The sequence below is a fragment of the Crassostrea angulata genome, chromosome 7, assembly GCF_025612915.1.
Source record: "Crassostrea angulata isolate pt1a10 chromosome 7, ASM2561291v2, whole genome shotgun sequence".
In the NCBI taxonomy this organism is placed as follows: Eukaryota; Metazoa; Mollusca; class Bivalvia; order Ostreida; family Ostreidae; genus Magallana; species Magallana angulata.
In genome coordinates this window covers 60,636,753-60,653,087 of record NC_069117.1, presented here as the reverse complement: position 1 = coordinate 60,653,087, position 16,335 = coordinate 60,636,753, and the positions used below count along the sequence as shown (strand labels likewise).

At 37.9% G+C, this 16,335-nt stretch overlaps 1 protein-coding gene across 1 annotated transcript; it reads right to left on the bottom strand.

Annotated features, from left to right (window-relative positions):
* Positions 1-10,998: 10,998 nt before the first annotated feature.
* Positions 10,999-12,937, bottom strand: LOC128155642 (acetylcholine receptor subunit gamma-like). Its single transcript, XM_052817454.1, has one exon. It carries the CDS (start codon positions 12,826-12,828, stop codon positions 11,668-11,670), a length of 1,161 nt encoding a protein of 386 aa, XP_052673414.1. The 5' UTR covers positions 12,829-12,937; the 3' UTR covers positions 10,999-11,667.
* Positions 12,938-16,335: the final 3,398 nt, after the last annotated feature.

The window sequence follows — 16,335 nt, the reverse complement described above, 5'->3', positions numbered from 1 at the left end:
GATCGGGGATCATCGATCACCATGTGATTTTATACACGGACTTGTCTCAGGCCTGTGTATTATGGGCAGTCAAGCGGAGAACGATTTCCTGTCAGTGCTTGGGTTGTTTATTTGACACATTTTAAGAAAAACAGGAAACACATTTGAATTTTCATGTTGCCAGTATTTTGCTTACAGAGTGTCGTCGATGCAAATATTCTGTTTATGATCTTCATATGAGAGAGAGAGAGAGAGAGAGAGAGAGAGAGAGAGAGTTTAAGGCGTAATTTACCTACTTTCATTTGAACTATACCAATTTTAGATATTCATAAATTGATATTCATATAATAATAGGGTACATTGTGATTGAATCCAACATGCAGTTTAGAGTCCACGTGCTACACCTGTCAATCAAATCAGCCTGCTAGCTGCACTACGCGTTTCTTCCATGGTAAAGGAAAAAAGTTTCGTTCTGTTAATTTTCATTCTCTCGATTAGTTTATACTGAAGCTTTAATGGGTTTTTTTTTGCGGAGAGGAACATCTTAAAATACGTTTAACAATTTAAGAACGAAATAAAATGACACAATAATTATTGTAACTGTTAGTAAAATTGTTTGATACGGGTAGAAATCCTTATGGTCACTCGTTTCACGGATGACCCACCAGTCTATACCTGTGTATTCTGTGCGTTCAAGCGTAGAGTGGATTTCCTGTCAGTGCGATGGTTTCACACCTCTGTGTAAAACAATTGGGACTAAAGTTAAATACAGTTTACTTTGACAGTCATAAAAAGTTCAAGATGGGGGGGGGGCTACGAAAAACGTTATTCGCAACTGTTACAACATATTTTAGCACCTTTATTTATAATCAACACACATAAAATGATAATATCATGTAGTATTTTCAGAGTAAAGTAAAATTTTCATTTTATGCCGTTGATCGTAAGGTAAACGTTCACCGTGAAGCATGTGCTTGTCACGGACTATAGTATAACATTTACTGTCTTTGGCATCGAGAGACCAAGCCGTAAGATGTGCTACTTCTTGATATGGATTTAAAGAATCGGAAAAGTTTAAACTCATTAAAAAATTGGTATTTTTTTTTTAGTTTTTATCTTATCCTACATGTAGATTATATTAAGAAAATGATAAAAATAAAATGTCTTCGAAATAATAGCTTTATCCACCGTTACATGAAAACTGTTACGGTTGCATATAATTATTTCTTAAAAATCAATAGAGAGTTTTGAAAACGTGCATTTAATACGTAATCATTTAATGTGAAATGAAGCCATTCATCAGACATTATCAGTACATATCTTTAATATTAGGTGGCCGTCTTATTGTCTAATAGCGTACAGGTAAAAATCTCCGATCACCTTGTTCAACGGTAGGTCACACCGCCGCGGTTTAAACATGGCTGCAGCGAGGACCGCGATGAATTAACCGCGATGGTGTAACGCGGAAAGGATTAAATAACCGCGGGGGGAGCGCGGTCAGATACGGGATCCGCGTTGACGGTACTGTACTCATCCCATTCGATCCTCAGCTGATCACGTGATACCCGAAGGGTATATAAGCTGAGAAAATCAGTAGGATCGGGGAGTCTGTGTTCGACGGCCGAGACATCAACACATCGAAGCCAGGAAGGAAATTAAGGTTGGTAAGAATAACCTGTCTGTAGTCTTACGTGCCTGTAACAGGCTTTCGAGACTATAGGTGTATATTTGGAGTAATAAATATACAAATTGGCTTGTTGACTGTAGTTAGTACGCTACAGTCCCGGAACGGCGCGTGCGCTCCTGTCTCCGAGCAGCGCATACGCAATCGTAGTTTGAAGTGCGTGCACCACAGAGAACCGGGGGATATTATTTGTACATATTTCAAATTCAAATCTGTGATTGAGGAAATAGATCATTTAATTCACTCTTTGATTTGCTCAGGCAGAGCAGCCGAATCCCATATCGAACTCAGAAACGTTACAAAAATTTGGTGGCAGCGAGCGGTGGGATTCGGCAAATAAAAGAAATAATCACATTTAAAATTAGTTGTTAAAATAGAGTACTGTTTGTTTGTTTGTTAAATGATGAGCGCAATGGATGAAATGCTGGATGAGGAAATCTCTTTCCTTGAACAGAGTTGTGAGCGATTGCGCCTTGAAATAGAAAAGCAGTCGACACCAGTAGTGAGAAATAGATCGATGCGAGATTCTGGCATTGCTACTATACCCAAGGAAGTTGTAGTTCGGGAATGCTTACCTGAAGGAGTTGCGAATGAAACAGTGGTGAGCGTGAATTTAAGGCAAACGGAAAACTCTCAGGCGGAGGGTAGTTACATTGATGGTGTTACTTTAAGAAAAATGGCACAACGAAAGCCTGCTTCTGCACAGAATGCACATTATGAAAGTGCGCAACAGTATCAAGCGGATGCGCCGGTAGCCGTGACTGATAGGCTATCAAACGCATCAAATGCGCATCTACAAACGGCGAGTGCGCCGCAAGAAAATCGTATGCATGCGCAACACCATTTACCACTGCAAGTGCATTCGCAGATACCAGTGCCAGCGCAAGCGCAACAACAATTAGCTACAGGTGAATTGAGTACAGTTACAGATTCTGTGGGCCAGAGACGAAATAACGACTTTGCGCTAAGGAGTTTTAACAGTCGTCCGCCTACGCAAATGTCAATCACCACCGAAAGGAATGCAACAAAATGCAATATAAAACCTGCGACTTTTGACGGTAGTCATTCTTGGATTGATTACAAGTCTCATTTTGACGCTTGTGCGGCCATTAATAACTGGTCTGATAGGGAGAAAGGACTCTATTTAGCCGTATCATTGCGAGGTGCTGCGCAAGGGGTGCTTGGGAATGTCTTGTCAGAGACGGGACAACAGTATAATCTGTTGGTTGAAGCACTGGAGGAGCGATTTGCGCCGCCGAATCAAACTGAGCTTTACCGTGCGCAATTGAAAGAGAGACGACAGAGAGCTTCGGAAACACTGACAGAACTAGGTCAAGCAATTAGGAGACTTACTTGTCTGGCTTATCCTTCAGTACTAATGGAGGTAAGAGAAACACTTGGAAAAGAGGCATTTATAGATGCGCTGGTAGATTCCGACATGCGATTGCGCTTAAAGCAAAGTAGACCTCAGAATTTAAATGAAGCAATACGCTTAGCAGTTGAGTTGGACGCATATTACAAGACTGAAAAGAGAAGCCACGTGCACAGTGTGAACTTCACAAAACCCACTAGTGAGAATGAATCGCAGTCCAAAGATTTATTTGAAATGATGCAGACACTTCAGGATAAGATAGAATCGTTAGAGAAGCGCATTGAGGAGAAAGGTAAAAATCAAAGCGTTCTTGAAGGTCACAGATTTGCCAATACACAAAGAAGCGGGAAAGTGAAGTGTTACAAATGCTCAGAAGAAGGACACATCCGTAGAAATTGTCCCAAATTGAAGAGAGAGCGCGACAGTAGTACTCGACGCAGTGAGCAGCCTAAAGAGGGGAATGCGCGTCGAATTCGCGGTAAGCAGAGGCGAAAAAATCGAAAGAGTTCTAAAGGAAATGTAGGGGCAAGCAACTTATGTGAAGAAGCGGGTATTTTTATAGATTCAGAAGTAAACGGCCTCAAAACAAAACTTCTCATTGATACTGGTGCATCCCTGACTTTGTTGTCTAAGAGAATATATGACAATCTACCAGACAAGCCCGTATTAGAGGAGAGTAGACAAGTTATAACGAGTGCCAGTGGCTCAAGACTTTGTCAGCATGGAAAAGCCGATTTCGTTATAGAGATAGGAAGGTCAAGGGAAACGGTGAAACTAATGGTAGCGGATATTAGTGTAGACGGGATACTTGGTCTTGATTTTCTTAGAGCATGCAAAGGAGATATAAACTTCGAACAAAGTTCTCTGAAATTGAATAATGAGGAGTGTCGCTTCTCATGGGAAGGTACATTAGGGTGCTATAGGGTAACGGCGAATAAGGATGTGTGCCTGCCACCGAGAAGTGAAGTTGTAATTCAGGCTAAGGTACCGGGAGAAAATACATTTGGTTCCGCAGACTATTTGGTAGAGGCCGAGCCAAAGTTTCTTGAGAGTGGACGCGCATTGGTTGGCCGAACTTTGGTAAAGGGACATAATATTGTGCCAGTTTGTCTCATGAATATCACTGAGAGCGTTCAGCAAATTCATGGTGGTACTTTGATTGCAAAAATGACTGCAGTGGAAGAGCAAAATGCTTCCGCGGGTGAGGCTGAAAATAGTGCTAAGGGATTACGCAGTGATTTGCGGGAGTTGTTTGACAGGTGCAAACTTAATCTGTCTCCTGCGCAGTTTTCGAAGGTAGAACTATTCTTGCACAAAAACGAGGATTTGTTCGCAACATCGAACTATGATTTAGGGCGGACACATGTTGTGAAACACAAGATAAATACTGAACTAGGAACTCGTCCTATCAAACAGGCGCCTCGACGAATCCCTCTACATTTATCTCAAGAGGTTGATAAGCAAGTCAATGAAATGGTTGATAAAGGGGTAATCGAAACATCTATCAGCCCGTGGGCATCACCTGTTGTCCTAGTTCGTAAGAAGGATGGGACAATGCGCTTCTGCGTTGACTATCGTCGATTAAACGAAGTTACAGTTAAAGATGCATATCCACTTCCAAAGATAGAGGAAGCGTTTGACCATCTTTCAGGGCATGCTATGTTTTCTACACTAGATCTCAGCAGTGGGTACTGGCAGGTCGGCATGGAAAAAGGAGACAAGGAGAAGACTGCCTTTGTTACGCGCAAAGGGTTATATCAGTTTAGGGTTATGCCCTTTGGTTTGTGTTGCGCACCTGCCACTTTCGAACGTCTCATGGAGACAGTGCTTGCAGGCCTTCAATGGGACAAGTGCTTGGTATATCTGGACGATATAATTGTTGTCGGGAAATCGTTTGAAGACATGCTAGAAAATCTCGGAGAGGTGTTCAAGCGTTTGCGACAGGCAGGTCTCAAACTAAAGGCTAAAAAGTGCAACCTTTTTGCAAAGAAGGTTTCGTACCTTGGGCATATAATATCTCAGGATGGTATTGCTACTGATCCGGAAAAGGTAAAAGCAGTTGCTGATTGGCCGATACCAAGTAATGTCTCAGAAATTCGATCTTTTCTTGGCCTTTGCAGCTACTACAGGCGCTTCATACGAGACTTTGCTTCCATAGCCAAGCCCCTGCATCGACTCACTGAGAAGGGAAGGAAGTTTCAATGGACGAAAGAGACCCAAGAAGCTTTTGAGGTGATGCGTGATCGATTGGTCAGTGCGCCAATTTTAGCATTACCTGATGTAAAAAAGCAATTTATACTAGATACGGATGCCAGTGGAACGGCAATCGGTGCTGTGCTTTCGCAGAAAATTGATGATAAAGAACGCGTGATTGCATATGCAAGCCGAACCTTGTCTAAAGCCGAAAAGCGATATTGCGTTACCAGGAGAGAATTATTGGCGGTTGTTCACTTCATCAAGCATTTTCGACACTACCTTTATGGATGTCATTTTCTTATCAGGACAGACCACGGATCACTAAGATGGCTGTTACGATTTAAGGATCCGGAAGGTCAAATGGCGAGGTGGCTGGAAGTGATCAGTACGTACGACTTTGAGATTGAGCACCGCCCTGGTCGAAAGCATGGTAACGCAGATGCACTCAGTAGAAGACCATGTCCCCAGTGTGGTTTCGAACCTGAAACAGTGCAAAAAGTTCGAACTGTGTACGCAGATCTAGACTCGAGCGAGAAAGATGACCTTACTTTGAAAGAGGCACAGAGTGAAAGCAAGGACATTCAGTTGGTTCGTTCTTGGGTTGAAAGTGGGAAAAGACCTTGTAACTCTAAGATAACGCAGCAAGGGTTTGTAGTGAAATCACTCTGGAATCAATTTGATCGCCTGTGCATAAAAGAAGGGCTGTTAATGCGAAAATGGATACTGCTACCCTCAGGCAAGGAAACATTCCAGGCTATTATACCCAATGAAGAGCGTCGGAGAGTACTTAATATGTGCCATGACAGCCATACATCAGGACACTTAGGTGTTACGAAGACTTTGGCCAAAATAAGGCAAAAGTATTACTGGCCTGGGCTTCAGAAAGATGTCCATCAGTATATTTCCGGTTGTGAAAAATGCACCATGCGCAAGAATCCAAATCCAAGCAAAGAGCTCCTATGCAAATTGCTGGTTCCGGTACTCCAATGGAGAGGATTGCAACTGATATATTGTGCGAATTGCCAGAGACGGACAGAGGAAATCGCCATATACTTGTAGTGTCCGATTATTTTACAAAGTGGACAGAGGCTTTCGCTCTACAAAGTATGGATGCTGAAACCGTAGCAAGCACGATCATGGAGCAAGTTATAGCCAGATTTGGCGTACCATCAGTTCTGCATTCTGATCAAGGGCGCCAATACGAGAGCAAGCTGTTTTCTGAAATGTGTCGGTTATTGGGTATTAGAAAAACACGTACCACACCTTATCACCCGAAATCAGATGGTATGGTGGAACGATTTAACCGTACACTGCTCTCGATGCTCAGTACCTATGTTCAAGAAAACCAGCGTGACTGGGATGTGTATCTCCCTTATTTATTAATGGCTTACAGATCCACAGCGCACGAGACAACTAACTTCTCCCCAAACATGTTGATGTTGGGTAGAGAGGCGACTACTCCGTTAGACCTGATGTACGAGATGCCATCTGATATAAAAGACATTCCTTCTAATCAGTGGGTATGGATTTTGCGTGAACGCCTGGAAACCGCGCACAAAATTGTTAGAGAACATACAGAAAAAGAGATGCTACGCCAGGAGAAATATCATGATGCGAAAGTAGCATGGTCTATGTTTGAACCCGGTGAAAAGGTCTATGTGTATTTTCCGGTAAGAAAAAGCGGCTGTTCGCCAAAACTGACATCGTTTTGGAAAGGTCCTTTCGTCGTAGAGAAAAAGTTGTCTGATTTTCTTTACATAGTAGCATGCGGATTTCGAGGCAAGAGTGGTGTTATTCATTGCGATCGCATGCGAAAGTGTAAATCTCAGATATTGACAGGTGAAGAACAAGAACTGTCAGTGGAGAGAAACGAAATAGAGTGTGAGGCTGACAACTTGCATGCTATTGATGACAATACGCATTTGTGTGATAATGATATAGAAAGCGCGAGCGCAGACCTTAAAAGTAGACCCCTGCGCCAAAAACGCGCACCTGCTTGGCATGATGATTTTGTGGTAGAATACAAAATATAGTTCAGTTATAATATCTGTATTGTTTAAATTGTGTAAATAGTGAGCAGACAGAATTCAATGTTTGGTTTTGTTATTTTATGTTGTAGGAAATGGTTAACACTAAGACCACTGCTAGAAAAGAGGGACACCGATGTCCTATGTGCAATGAGCGCATTATGGAAGAGAATTCCTGGGAAAAACATGTTATAGAGTGTGGAAGGAAGCGTCGCCAGAAAAGATTTGAGTGTACGCAGTGTGATTACGCCACCAACAAGAAGAGCGATATGCAGAGACACGAGAGAACACGGCACAGTGGTAGTTCTGGAACAGTACAAGCAGAAAGCGAGTCTGATCATGAGTGGGAATCATTGGATCCTGGGAGTCTCTCTGACGTGGTAGGTGAATCTGACATCCTGCGCACAATCCCTGTTACCCCAGAAGTGACGAAGAGGAAACCAACGAGACCACTTCCAGTTTATGTTCCTAGAGCAAAGGCCAAAGTGAGTCCTGATGCCGTTGTTCCAACTGCTCCAAGTCCTTTTGCGACTCCGATGATAACTCCACGTGAGCGAGCAGCGAAAGACCTCACCATTACTGCTTCTGCATCCAAACCAAGCACCTTACGGGCCGTTGCTGTTCAAGCTGGTATACTTACCGTGGACGCATCTACCCAGACCTTGACTTCAACGGGAGTAAATGTTGACACGCAGACAGAAGGAACTAAGAGGAGGCGCTTAGATCGAGTTCAGAAATCGTATCAAGTTGGTGGAGAATCGGTGATAGAAGTCCATGAAGATGAAGAGTGGTTGTAAGATGACTTTTGGTCAATTTCAAGCTAGAGAGCAAAGATATTGCACTGTTGTTACTATTAACCCTTACATGTTTGCTTTGAAAATTAGATGTAGTGCATCTGAAAATATATGTTACTGTCTTAGATAAACGGAAAATTGAAAAAAAAAATGTATAGTGTTGTTTAATCTTGTTCCTTTTTGATATTGATTTGTGAGAATGCGGGACGCATTTCTCGGAGGTGTGGGTTGTGAAGCGAAGTTATGATCAAAATCAAAAATATCCCTTCGGTTCCCTGTGGTAGAATTGTGCTGACTAACTTCCGGTTTAATGTACTCATCCCATTCGATCCTCAGCTGATCACGTGATACCCGAAGGGTATATAAGCTGAGAAAATCAGTAGGATCGGGGAGTCTGTGTTCGACGGCCGAGACATCAACACATCGAAGCCAGGAAGGAAATTAAGGTTGGTAAGAATAACCTGTCTGTAGTCTTACGTGCCTGTAACAGGCTTTCGAGACTATAGGTGTATATTTGGAGTAATAAATATACAAATTGGCTTGTTGACTGTAGTTAGTACGCTACAGTCCCGGAACGGCGCGTGCGCTCCTGTCTCCGAGCAGCGCATACGCAATCGTAGTTTGAAGTGCGTGCACCACAGAGAACCGGGGGATATTATTTGTACATATTTCAAATTCAAATCTGTGATTGAGGAAATAGATCATTTAATTCACTCTTTGATTTGCTCAGGCAGAGCAGCCGAATCCCATATCGAACTCAGAAACGTTACACTATATTTATGGTTTTGTTAATGGGTTGTCTGTTAATCTACATCTTTAGTTTAAAAACATTTAGCATCTTAATTTTGCAGTTTGTACATTATGAGTATACCGCAAGATTCTTGATACGCTTCATGCATTTCTGCGTTTTCATTTCCTTTTTTCCGAAATTTGGTACAAATAATTTACATATTTAGATTAAATAAGTTAAGTATCCTGTTTTTGCAATTTATTTTTGAATAAAAGCAAATTTCCTGATACGCTTCTTATGCATGTACAGACCTGCAACAATTCGTATTCTAACATCATTATAACAGTTTGATGTCGATAGAAAAACTGTATTTTACTGGTTGATTTAAATATTGAATCTCAAATTTAGTATCTTGAATCTTCTTGTGTCCTTCAAATTAATATCTTTAAATATGAAAAAAATGTAAAACTCTTATATATTTACACCTAGAAGGCTCGTTTAAGATTCGAACTTAAAAATACAAGATTCGAAATAGGAGAACTATTGTCCAGGTGAACGATGTGACCTAAAGGCCCTTGTTATTTTTGTAAGCTAACGATATCGATGATATTAGGATGATATTTGGTCTAATGTGTTTTTGTACTAGCGTATTTATATTATAAGCCAACAAACGACATCACAAGAGTGGCACGAAGATGGACATCAGAAGGGAAAAGGAGGAAAGGCCGACTAAGAATAGAACTTTCGAAAAAAAATCTAAGGGACATGAATCTTACCTGAGGAGAAGCGGAAAGGATAGCAAAGAACCAAGAAGAATGGAAATCCATAGTCCTTGTCCTATGTGCCTCCGGGTGCAACAAGGTCTATGTTGATATAATTATACTGAGTAACAAATTGTTGGCCTCTTTGCATTCTTTCTGCATAGGTTTTCACGCTGGTTTATACTTTCAACAAGATATGTGGACTCTCTTGAAAGAACACTTCAATACTTTTTTTAAGGCGTCGAGCTAATGCTCAGCAGCCTTCTGGCGATCGTCTGGATTGGCAATCGTCCAAAAATTCATGCTCTGCACCGCCTTTTAAATGCGTGTAAGAAATAAGTTCCTTAAAGTATTAAACATATTACAAGATTTTTATTCCATTTATTTAACTAAATTGTGTACAAAAACCCAACTTTGCCTCCCTAGTTATTGCAACGTCTTGCATAAGTATAAATTTGCTTAGTCAAGAAATGGCGTATGAATACAATGAGGTGAAGGCATTCATTTAATATTATTTTAGATTATCGCTGACATTTTATCTATTTATTTATTTTATATGTTATCAGGCACGGTCTCCAAAATAAATGTAAGCGATAAACGTATCTAGTGATTATGTTGCGATTAATAAACACGATAATGCAGTTGGTTTGGTCAAACATTTTAGATACAACGTGTTGTGGATTTGCTTGTAAACAACCATACCTTAGAAATCTTCTTTCAAACGGGAATTGAAATAAATATATGTATGTTTTATTATTATAATTAGGTACACACTGTTAATGTATTCAAATTATGAACATGTGAAAATAGTTCAAAGACTGTTAAATGCAGAAAGAAAATATTTTTTTGAACTTTGAAATTTCTTAGATTTTTGTAACCATGATGAGTTTTTGTAGTTTTAACGCATCACTACCTATTTTATTAGGAAATATACTGATTTTTGATTTTAAAGAAGCGCAAAACATAATTCATTTTTTTATTCTAAAAAGATATCGTAAAAAAAAATCATAAAGATATACGACTATTAGAACAGAGAATCAATTTACTGATATCATTCTCTATAAAAAAAATGTCTGCTCGACGCCTTTGTGGCTGTTCCGGCCTTTAATTATTCTTTTTATTTATCATTAGAATTCATTGCTTTACAGTTAATTCGTTGTTTTGCTTTCTGAATCAAACTGTGGCACGTTTGGACATTTTGTTGTATTTGCTGTGTATCTGTTACTTTCATTTGTTTGGAAAAAAACCCAGTGTGTTTTAATAAATATTTTTTTACTACAGATCTTTCCCTGGTTACAGTATTTGCCAAAGCGACCGGCTTGGTTTGTTCGCCTTTTTATGTGCATTGAATTTTTTACGACACTCAATTTTAAGGATTAGTTTTACCTGCAAATGAGCAAAACCTGGCCAAATCTTGACCTTGGCCCCTTGTACATTGAGAAAATAAATGATAGAAATTGTTTATATACTTTATTTTCATGTGCATTATCCACAGGTATCAGATATGTAATATAGAGCATATAATCATATGTATTGGCTTAATTAAATACATAAGATACAAGTGGTTTCGTTTTAATGTTAAATCGTAAAATTGACACCAACCAATCGTGATGCGCATATTTTAGGGAATGAGTTAGATATGAACTACTATGCGCAAGAAAGTTCATACATTCATTCGTTGAAGCATATAAAGAATACAATATATGAAAATTCATTTTTATATTGGTAATGTCTATTGCATTTTTATACAATAAAAAAGGGTTTTTATACAATACTCGTTTGAAAACAGTAAAACTACTGTAAGCTACTTATTTCTTTAATATACCAGTATATATATTTAGAAATTTACTTTATATAAGAATACTGGCTTCGACCGCTACCTATAGTATCGCATTACTGTAATAATAAGCGTAATGGCCAAAATATAAATTTGTTATCATAAATGTTATAACAAAATGCCAAGTATTTTTTTATATGATGTCTTAGGTGTCAAAAACTGTATAAGCAATTTTTTTTGAAAACACGAGCATTCATCTATTCTGTTAAAATAGTTCTTGGTATCTGTTAAATTAATAGACCGATCAGATATTTCGAATAAAAACATTTTTTCTTATGGAATCAAAATCAAGCTTTAGCCGCCACTGCACCAAAATAAACTATATTGTTTAATGCGAACAGAATTAAAAACGAAATCAAACATAATTTGTCAGTGGCTTTTCCAGCAGCATCTTTCCAAAAACGTTTGTCTCCTTTTCTTTGTTTCCTCGTGCATAACAACTTTGCGAATCCACTCTCCGTTTTTGTACATTCCTCTTGTTCTTCGGCGTCTTCTCTCTGATAAAAATTGCTCGACACCACCACTACCACCATTATTGAATAGCTAAGCAGCAAGTCTACCAACAATTTATAGATCAAGTATGATATACCCGGTTCAGAAGCTTCCGGTAGTTTTTCCTGAATCATAGTAAGGAATAGAACCTCGGTTAAAAGAACAGTGATCGAAAATCCTACTCTCTCACCTGAATTTCTAGGCAACGCAAAAACCAAGATATGCATGAAGTTTATCAAAAAGATTGGCAAAAGAATCACTATGTAGTAAGTGCTTCTTCGTTGCAATGTTATTTCCAATCTCAGAATTTCAAAGTTTATATTCTCAATTTGTTGAGTGTGTACATAGATCCTAGTTCGTTCTACAGACCACAGTCCATTCTCCTCATAAAAATCCATTTTAAACGTCGGCGATATGGGCCGGAAGGTGATGTCTGAAGATAAATATCCTGGAGCATATAGCTGCAACGTACAAGTCTGCGAATCAAAGGGATAAAATGTAACGTCGGCATCGCACGAAGCCTCCAAAATGTTCTGTGGTAAGCAGTGGATGTATCCATCAGTCCAGACCTTACAAAAACGTTTGTTTGAAAGAACGGATTTAATTTTATCATATGGATTCCAAAGGACTATATACGGCGTCCAAATGGCATGAACAAAAACAGTAGTTTGATGAAGGTGATCTCCATAACGGGTTGGCTCCCAAACGAGTCGAACATCTGTCCATTCTAAACCAAGAGTACCTACTATACCGATTTTGCCGTCACTTTCTACAAGCTCTTTGAGACTGGTCATATAGAAGAATACACCAATTTCTGTGGGCATAGTTCGATTCTCTCCTGGCCGGAGCCCCCTGTCATAGTTCTTAAATATATCCTCGTGAAGTTTGGTCTCATTTAAGATTGTGTATCCTTTCCCTCCATAAATCAAACAGTATAATAATAAACAAACCTTCATCGCCGGATGATACGTAATGAAGTGTTCTTTCTAAATGTTTAAAGTATATGTTTTTCTAACTGAACATTTTCTTTAAAAGACTTTAACAAAAGTCGTACCTTTTATATCACTGTTATTTTAATCATTGTGCATGCTTTTACGTCATTTGGTTTCTTATTTTTATAGCAGAATTTGATATTTTCCAAAGAAAAAAAGACTCCGTGAAGGGTAAAAGTACAAACAAAATTGTATCAAAATTCCTAAAGGCGTAAAAATGTGTTCTTAGATCGGTGTTAGGGAATCAGAATGATACCATGCGGTTCGTCATCAGATTTCTATCGGCCATGGCACATATCGATGAAGCTTAAATGTCTTGGGACATAGAGTATCTCACTCGTGATGAAAGCGATAACGAACAATAAAGAAAGAACAGTGTCGCCATAAATGCTATCATTTATATATTAGATGTTTTAAATATATTCCTTGGTTTTGTCATAGGTATAAGTAGGAAAAAGAAACCGAGAGATAAATTAAATTTCAGTGCAAACAAATTTTCTTAAATTACATGAACACATACCATACCCATGACAAATGTTGATCTCATTTTCTGCTGTTTACAACAAGGTTAAATTCCATTCAATGTGGATAGTCTTTCAATTAGTCCAACAATAACAACCTGTCAAATACTGGTTGAGTATTATTAATCAAATCATGCTTTAAGGATAATAAAAACAAGTCAAGTCAGATAGAATACATACATTTTTTTATTCGATGGCAATAAAATTTTGCTTTGTGATTCTATAAATTTTTACACAGAGCATAATTTAAGTTTGTCTTAATGAAGTTTATCTTATAAAGTGAAGCTTATGTTATTGACGGTATCCCACTCCTCAAAGTTGTTGTAACAAGAATCTCTTTGGAAATATATCATTGAAATCTGTAGAAAAAGTGTCCTAGTGGCAACGCACTCGCTTGTCACCGCTGCGACCCGAGTTCGAACCTCGTGATCGACAGTGGCTGTATGTGATAGTGTATGGCGGTCGCCCGCTTCGACACGTGGGTTCTCTCCGGGTACTCTGGCTTCTTCCCACACCAATGACCCCCTCGCACTAACATCCGTGCCAATTAGAGGTATTAATATAAGTTGTAGAACTTGCTTATCAATCGTTGTAAAATAAATAAAGTTTTTTTTAAAACATTCTTAAAAAATACAAAGAAAATGGGGGGGGGGGGGGGTGTCAGTATTCATCCCTCTGAGTTTTGGCTAATTTGAACTTTTTACACGTAAAATACAATATTAGCCTGATTAGGATTTGTTGTGAGTATTTTTGATCAAGCAAACTTATTTCTTCAAATATTGTTTTTAATTATGCATATATTTAATATCGAGAGTTTTATAAAATTAATCCAGTTTGCCTAGATATGTATTCAGTATCATTTTGAAATAATAAAACATGTGGGTTAGTGATGTCAAATTTTAGATATAGGGCTTCAAAGGTAAAATCCTCGCAAAATTTGGCTAAAATAATTCAGTCATTTTCTATATGCAGTAAAACTCGTTTAATACGAACACGGATATAGCAAATTCTCGGATATAGCGAAGTTTATTTGAGCCCCCGGTAAAAATGTTAACAAAACCTTGCCAAATTTTACGGTTATAATAAATTCGGATATAACGCAGTTACGGATATAGCAAACTGATATTGAGTCCCGTAGCGAAATTTAACACTTTTATAACGAATTTCTTTACAGTTTAAAAAGTTTGCACTAACACATAATAGTTTGAATGCTTTTTTATTCATATTATTTTTTCAAGTCACAATCCGATTATTTAAGGTATCAAAGTAATGTTATTTTTTTATAAGCCTCAATTAGCAAAAAATATAGTATAGTGAAAGTAAACATGTACATAGTGAATTCGCAATAGTTATTATTATGAATTTGTTATACGGATGAAACGAATTACGGATATAACGAAGTAAATTCATTGGTCCCTAGGACTTCGCTAAAACCGAGTTTACTGTATTTGCATGATTTTATGCTAATCGTCTATCTTTCTCTCAATATTTTATTTCGTACATATCGCACAGAACCTATAGAATATGTTACAAACCTATCAAATGTTAAAAATGTGAATAATGAATGACGTATAATGAAAAGAAAAGTATATTAGAAATTCTAAAATTGCTTGTTTCCGTCATTTTCGTTTAAAAAAAAACCTTCCGCACGAAAAAAATTGTTCTCCCAGAGACTTGTTTGTTTCTTGAACACAAATGATTTATCTTTATGAATATTGTGTAATTATGGAAAAAATAATCTTTCTGTGATGATTAAATAAATAAAATCATATTCATTTCAAATATACCGATCAATGAAAGCAATGAAATCAAAACGTGAGGGGTGAGATACCTTAAGAAATAAGGTATCATTTTTGGATATATATCGGGACATGACAACGGGTAGGTCACGTGATCATATCCCTGATCACGTACCAAACCGTATTTATATCCCGAAGTACATCCAAAAATGATACCTTCTTTTTTATATTTACATTTGCTGCAAATTATGACGATAATATTGCTCATACGTTCATTTTTGTGATGACCTATAAAGTCGCTCCGATTTACTTGACGTAACAAAAAATTGTTCAACAATGATGCAAGTATTTGAATATCATAATAAATAAATATGACACTACTTTTGACAAGAAAACACCTTTTTATTATAATTAAATGAAATAGTAAAGAAAATTCACTAGTACAATTGAAAAAAATGATTGAAGCTTGGTGGAATATCACCACTTCCGTTGAAGTCGCAGAGCGATTGGAAATTTGAAAACAAAACGATTGAAAGCTGAATTAGAGTCTACTTAGGAATTTTCAGAGGAATTATATCACAGAATCACATAAAAGAGCATAATGATTTTCATGGGACATTAGAGACAAACTATTCTAAGTTCCTTTACGCATAAAACGGACAGTCTCACAGACACGCAGAAAGAGTCATGTCTGACTGTGAATAAACTAAACACGAAAGGTCTGTGATATTGCGTTTGCAATTTTGATCGAGACTTTTTATTAAAGTCAGAATGAAATATAACTGATTTTATCTAGGCCTACTTACACAAAAGTGATTGTAATTTTCAAGAACGTTTTGTCAATCCATGAACATGATCTTACGGGAATCTTAAGCCATGATCATTTATCCCCGCGATTAATGTTATTTATTTTAGAAAAAATTCGAATACCTAAATACAGATAAGTTTTTTATCGTTTTGCCTAAATTATGTTTTCATTGTGATATTAGGTGTGTTTTAGCGCAAGTCAGTTAGTTTGAGTACATAGAAAAAGTAGTGACCCTGATTATCTATGCGCTTTGACCTCTTGCCCAAGGCTGGTGTTATGCAAAAATAACAACATATTTCGCAAACAGTTGTTATACAAGGGAAACATTTGCAAGTTTAAATATTTAAAGATAAACATCTGAAACTAATATTATATAAATAGTGCCTGTTTGGGAGGGTAACAG